At 49.0% G+C, this 6,883-nt stretch overlaps 1 protein-coding gene across 1 annotated transcript in view; it reads left to right on the top strand.

Moving 5' to 3' along the window:
• Positions 1-6,883, top strand: part of FANCI (FA complementation group I) — an 82,446-nt gene that overhangs the window by 67,725 nt on the left and 7,838 nt on the right. The window contains exons 27-32 of the mRNA XM_002919565.4: positions 1,552-1,668; positions 4,218-4,269; positions 5,013-5,140; positions 5,236-5,304; positions 5,488-5,581; positions 5,881-6,068. Of these exons, the coding sequence (XP_002919611.1) occupies positions 1,552-1,668; positions 4,218-4,269; positions 5,013-5,140; positions 5,236-5,304; positions 5,488-5,581; positions 5,881-6,068 (648 nt within the window). The remainder of the gene's footprint in view (positions 1-1,551; positions 1,669-4,217; positions 4,270-5,012; positions 5,141-5,235; positions 5,305-5,487; positions 5,582-5,880; positions 6,069-6,883) is intronic.

The raw sequence follows: 6,883 nt of genomic DNA, 5'->3' as shown, positions 1-6,883 counted from the left end.
TCTAATAACCGCATTTCTTCTTTTCAGGGTCTTACTTTGGAGATATACTTCCATTCCTACTTCAGTGGAAGATTTGGGAAAGAAAGAGAAAGGAAAGAGCATCTCACTGCTGTGCTTGGAGGGTTTGCAGAAGATATTCAGTGCTGTGCAACAGTTCTATCAGCCCAGGATTCACCAGTTTCTCAGGGCTCTGGGTGAGCATTTCGCTTTTGATAAATTGGCTTCTTCTGGGTTTCTTTGTTAACCAAACCTCTTGATTCTATTTACTACTCTACCAGACGACACCTGAGAGCAGTCCTAATGTTGCTAAGGAGTGACGTCTAGTGGATTCAGAACTGGCATCTACTAGCTTTTACACGTGACCACAAATAGTAACCGGAAATTGAAAGATAGTGCTAAAAAACTGCGGAATGTTAGGAATACATTTAATTCTGCCCCCAGACTTTTTTTGGCTTTCTAAAATTTGAGCTTAATATCAAAAGGCCAAAAAAGCATCATGAGCCCGTCCATTTCAAAGAAGATCCCATTCTTTTCCTTTCCTAGATGTCACAGATAGCAAGGGAGAAGAGGTGGAAGGCAGCGTCACTCACAGAGCAGCGTTCCAGATCCGGCAGTTTCAGGTAGGAAGCCTTGGCACGCTGCCCGGCTTGCCTGAGGGCGCCTGCAGAGGGACTGTCAGCTGGGCCAGCTGGTGGGAGCAGGCAGACAGCGAGCGAGTAGGACAAGGTTCTGGGTCATCATCCAGGCAACAGGACGTAGCTCTACTGTGTGGAAGGTAATGCATTTGAAAGGGTTCTGGGGAGGAAAGGTGTTGAGCCACCACAGCCTGCATCACTGTTGCCTCCAAGAATCACCGAGTGGTTATGAAGGGACAACCAGGAGCCCATTAAGGTAGGGAGTGTATGTCTTTGTTTGATGTGCATGGTGTAGTTTGGCTTTGTCGGGTTGCATAAAGACTGGACAGTGAAGCCTGTTAGTTTCTAACCAGTAGTTGTCACACCATCAGGATGTCCTGTCTCAGAGGTTTTCTTTAACAAGTAAGTAATTTTAGAGTTCCTGCTCTGTGCCAGGTTCTAGGTGTTGGGGATATAGCAGGAAACAACAGAAACAAAATCCCTGCCCTTGGGGAGCTTGCACTGAGTGGGGAAAGAGACAGACAAAATAGAGTATTTCAGGTGGTGAGAGAGGAACGGGGCAAGGGAAACAGAAAAGTGTGTGGGCAGTGCTGGGGCTGGGGCCCCGTCTACGCCTGAGCTCAGTGGAGGGGCCCCAGGAGGTTATGAGCCACCCAACGTTGGGCACACTGTTCATTCCTGAGGTGCATTTGGCAGGGGGTTAGAGGAGAAGGAGTCCATAGTTTTCAAGAGAACACTCAGATCTGTAGTCAAGAACAGGGTAGGAAACTACTTGTTCAATCCAGTTTATTTCCAGATTTTGTCCTCTTGGAATTTTGATGGCTTGGAATCCTTTCTGTCCCAGTTCGGCGTCTGGGTAGATGTCTCCATGACAGGAACAGACGTGCTAACGTTTCCGTGTGCACCTTCTTCCCAGAGGTCCTTGTTGAACTTACTTAGCAGCCAAGAGGAAGACTTTCACAGCAAAGAAGCCCTCCTGCTGGTCACCGTTCTCTCCAACTTGTCCAAGCTGCTGGAGCCGTCCTCCCCTCAGGTAGAAGCGCCACGAGTTCCGTCCCACCTGGCAGCCCTCAGAAGGCCCGGAGTGTCGCATCTTCGTACAGCTGACTCTTGAGTAACACGTTCTTGAACTGTGTGGATCCCCTTGTACCTGGATCTTTCTTTTTCTTTTCTCTAGCCTACCTTATCGTAAGAATACAGTGTGTCGTACACGTAACATACAGAGTGATGCTAACCGACTGTCGCTGTGATCGGCAAGGCTTCGCTCAGCCGTGGGCTCTTAGTACTCGGGTTGTTGAGGAGTCAGAAGTTCTACTTGGAGTTTTGACTGCGCAGGGGGTCAGCGCCCCTAACCCCTGTAGTTTTCAAACATCAGCTGTGTATATCTAAATGTCCTCTTTAAATCTTATCTTTAAGTGATAGGTGACCTGGACATAGCGCTTTACCGCGACGCAATTACATGCAGCCGTAGAGGGCAAGCACACACTGCTTTTTCTTTGGCCGCTGCCCTGACTCTTGTCAGCAGCGCTTTAGAAAAAAAATCTTGTGTATCTTTGGTGCCTTCAGCCTTCTTAGCTTGTGTTTTTATTCACTCTTGGTGTTTGCTCTTTACTAAGATGAAAGTACATTATCGTGGAGGTAGCTGATATTGAGCAGTTGGCTTTCTCAGCAAGGTTAGCTGGTACGAAGTTCGGGAGAAATTCACCAGAAGGTGACTAAGTCAGAAAGCGAGACTACAGTCCCCAAGCAGAAACAACTCAGGTGGGTTGTGTGTATATGCGTGTAGATACGCACACATCCGTAGAAGTGTGTACCACGTGAGCGTTCCACACATGGAAGAGAAGGGCCACATTTTGGGGGTCTGTTCCGTTCAGGAGTGATTTCTCTGTAGGATGATGAAGAGCGTCCTTGATGCCTCGGGCTGTGTGCTCCTTCCGCATCTGCTTCCTGATCTGTGAGGAAGGCCGGCTCCTCGTGTGAGCCTTTGCCTCGGGAAGAGCTAGTCTTTAGAAGACTGTGGCCCAGGAGTATGGTGGTGTCGGAGTGCTGAAAAGCAAGCCTGGGCTTCTGGTTCTAGTTCCCGGAAGCCCAAAGAAAGTCCCTCTTGCTAGCTGCTCCTGTCGTCCTAGCACCAAGCCACTCCTCCTGCTTTACGTTCTGCCTCATTGTTTCCTGCTGCTGCAGCCAGCAGAGCACTAGGAAGGAAACAGCCACAGGGAAGTGGGGCCGGGGGAAGTTTGAGGGAACACAGATGGATTTGAAAGTCTTATATATACAGGAAATTTTTTTCTATCAAAACTCATTATCCACCCATCCCTGTAACTTCAGGTAATCTCTTTCAAATTTTTTTAAATTTAATTGTGAGTGGGTAATAAAGTCCTTTGGTTTGAAAACCAGAAATGATAAGATTTGCAGTGAATGGTCTCCCTCCTATCGCTGTCCTCCTCCACCTGTTCAGTTCTTTTCCCCCAAATAAGTAAATAACTTTTAGTTTCTGATGGATCCTTCAAAGTTCCTTTTTTTTAATTTAAAGATTTTATTTATTTATTTGACAGAGAGAGAGACAGCCAGCGAGACAGGTAACACAAGCAGGGGGAGTGGGAGAGGAAGAAGCAGGCTCCCAGCGGAGCAAGGAGCCCGATGCGGGGCTCAGTCCCAGGACCCTGGGATCACGTCCTGAGCCGAAGGCAGATGCTTAACGACTGAGCCACCCAGGCCCCCCTCAAGAGTTCCTTTATTACTGTGGAAGCAAATATGAGATACATTCCTATTCCCAGCCCTGTGTGTCTTCACACAAAAGCTTGTTTGCATCCTGCTTATTAAACACCGTATTCTAGAGACCTTTGTATATCAGTTCATAGAGACCTTTCAGAATTAGCCTCTGAATTTATTTTTTACCCCAGCAGATCAAAATTTGAGTTTTTACTGGACTTACGCATACTGCATTTCAGTGCCTTTGTGGTTGAAAACCTGTTCCAAAGAATTGCCGAAGCGGCGAGCTTAGGCGTGTGTCTCGCAGTGCAGGACCTGCCGTCCCGAGACCTTAAGCCTCCTCTCCTTACCTGAGAAAACTCCGTCTGGTTGTTTGCCTCTTCTTCCTTTTCTCCCCCTCTCCCTTAACCTCCTTTGGCCTTTTGGCTCCTAGAAGCTGATTCTGCTGTCTTTGTGGCCCGGATCTTACTCTCCTCTCCTGCATTTCACCATTCAACCGATCTTCTTAAAGATGTCTCTGATGTGGAGAGTGCGGCATGGGAAGGGAAGAGGCACATCAGCCCTAGACCAGAGTGGGAGTGGGGGGAGGAAGCTCAGTGGGGGCAAGAGCCCAGACGCCAGGACCCTTGGTCCTTAATGAGGGCACAGACTTTGAGAACTGAGTCATATGTTACTGTATTATGAGAGAAGGATCAGTAATTCTTCTTATAATTCTGGACTTATTTTTATGCTGTTCTTAGTACATTAACCCTCTAGGTCCAGACACATATTTTGGCAGGTGATGGGAATTGGAAAGGTCTCGTGTAGTCTGACAGCACCTAGATCTCTCTGTCTCATGGCATGTTTCTTTAATATCTGAATGATCTCTAGTTTGTGCAGATGTTATCCTGGACGTTGAAAATTTGCAAGGAGAACAGCCAGGGTAAGTTTCCTTCCTTGTTTCCTTTTAGGCTTTATGTAAAATCATCATTCCTAAATAGCACTTAAAAAAGGAAAGGTACTCATTACACGGTCACCAGAGTGACCAGAATGAAAAAGAGCCACGCCCGTGGCTGGTATAAGCATGCGGAGGGCCGCGTTCATGTAGGCATCCTGGAGGACTGCCGGGTGGTGTCTGGTTAGGGTCCGGCAGCCCCGCTCCAGGCCCGCACAGGCGGCCGTGTTCTCCCAGCAGTGCTGTTTCTGTAGCAGACACCAGCTCACGCGTCAGGCAGCATGGAGGGGCTGAAGGAGTGATGATGGGCACGCACGTGCACGATGAGCCACACAGTCATGCCGGGCACACAAGGAGTACTTCCTGCCTGAGTCCATTTAGATCAAGTTCAAAATCAGACACAGCTTGATGTGATGGTAGACGTAAGAGCAGGTTCCTTGCTGGGGCAAGTAAGGTAGGAGGGGGTTTCTGGGTGTTGGTAGCGTTTTATTTCTTGATCTGGGTGCTCGTTCCTCAGCGGTAGTAACTGGAGAATAATAGGAAACCTCTGCTTTCTTTGGGCCCGTGCACAGGAGTGTAGCTTGGTGGGAGAGCTGCCTTGGATGGACTGCATCCTGCGCTGGGATAGTGTACATGGGATGTGACAAGCCGCGTTTCTGGTTGGGCCCCCTGTCCCCTGAAGACTGACTGGGTTAGAACTTACCTTTTCATTTTCTTTCCTTCGCACTTAGAGGATGCCTCATTTTGCAAGGGCTTGATGAGTTTGCTCTTCAGCCTCCACGTGCTGTACAAGAGTCCAGTCATCCTGCTGCGTGACTTGTCCCAGGATATCCATGGGCATCTCGGAGACATAGACCAGGTACTGTCGCGAGCCTTCGCTGCGACACCCTGACTGGGGATGGGGGCCGGGCGCCAGCCTGCCTGCAATCTCATCTCCTCTCTCTGCCTCCTCAGGATGTAGGGGTGGAGAAAACAGACCACTTCGCAGTGGTGAATTTGAGAACAGCTGCCCCTACTGTTTGTGTAAGTGTGGACCCCCGAGCCATGGAAACAGCCTTGTCATTCCTTCCATTTTCGTCCCTGTGAGTGTAAATTATAGCGGCTCGTGTCCTGAGGCCTGTAACCAGCCACGGTGGCCACGGGGGTTGTGTTTTGCCAGCAGCTGTGTGCGCAGGGAGCTATGCCAGGCACTCTTTTCTTTCACAGTTACTTGTTCTGAGTCAGGCTGAAAAAGTCCTAGAAGAAGTAGACTGGCTGATCACCAAGCTTAAGGGACAAGTGAGCCAAGAAATTGTCTCAGGTAAGATGCATTGAGGGTGGAACGGAGAGAGTCCACCAAAATCCAGATTGGACGGCTGCATGAAAGTGCCACTCGATTTGTTTGTCGGTTTGAGCTGGATTGCCAGTGTGATGGGCAAGGTAGACAGCAGTGTGGCTTGGGATAGAATGGCTATCGATTCACTCTGCATGATGAATTACATGCTCGTTGTCCCTGCAGACTGCCCGTTTAATCATGGTTAGTTGAGTTCTAAGTCTCCTTCACTTTAACTAGAAAATAAGGTCTGTGGGTTTGAATGTGCCAATTTCATTTCCCTTCAGAAGAGGCCTCTTCTCAGGCAACCCGACCTAATCATCCCATCGAGAAAGCCATCATCATGCAGCTGGGAACTCTGCTTACCTTCTTCCACGAGCTGGTGCAGACGGCCCTGCCATCGGGCAGCTGTGTGGACATCTTGTTAAAGGACCTTTGCAAAATGTACACCATCCTCACAGCACTTGTCAGATATGTGAGTATCTGCGAGATGACCCGAGTCACTCCTGCCACACTGCCCCAGCCAACTGGGGACTCGGCCTGGGCAGCAGCCCACCACAGTGGAATGGCTCTGTGCAGGGGTCTTGCCTACCCCGGTGAGGGTTGTGGTTTGATTCTGGTTTGGTCAGTAGGTGGCAGGTGTCTCCACAGGCCAGGAAAAAAAAAAGCAGTTGATGGCATAATTCTAAATCTGCTTTTAGAGCCCCCCCTTTTTGAGGGGCATATGTGGCATCTAATTGAGAGCGAATGCCTCTTCGAATGCCTTCTAAGACTTAATCTAATCTGCAGCTATAGAATTCAGTAGCTGCCGTATTGCACACAGAATTAGACTATTTCAAACCAGTCTGGGCACTAAGGAGGTGTTTCTTCCTTATTTTGTTCCTTTAATAGGTAGGTGTTAAATGCCTTCCAGGGCAGGTACGTGGGTGGGAGAAAGGTTAGTATTTTTAAATACAAGGCGTACTCCGCCCTGGGTTTGAGTTCATGCTCCCCAGTATCTGCTAACAACGAGCTCTTCTCTTGCACTTGGACTCTTTTTGGTCCTCAGCAGACGTTCAGAAGGTGGCAGGCACTGGGTGACGTGGTTCTGACTGTAGCAGGGATCCATATTAAATACTTAGAAGGGCCTAGACAACCCGAGAAAGATGGTGGATGGCCACGCGCTGTCCCGAAACAGCAGTGCTACTGTCCCTGAGAAGGTGCAGCTCTGGCCGCACGGTGTGGTTCCGAAACTTCCATGCTGGAAATACCGAAAGCCTCTTCTCTCCTCTTCTCTTTCCGGGCATATTT

This window comes from Ailuropoda melanoleuca, chromosome 9 (assembly GCF_002007445.2).
Source record: "Ailuropoda melanoleuca isolate Jingjing chromosome 9, ASM200744v2, whole genome shotgun sequence".
Classification (NCBI taxonomy): Eukaryota; Metazoa; Chordata; class Mammalia; order Carnivora; family Ursidae; genus Ailuropoda; species Ailuropoda melanoleuca.
This window is presented reverse-complemented; position numbering and strand designations above follow the sequence as displayed.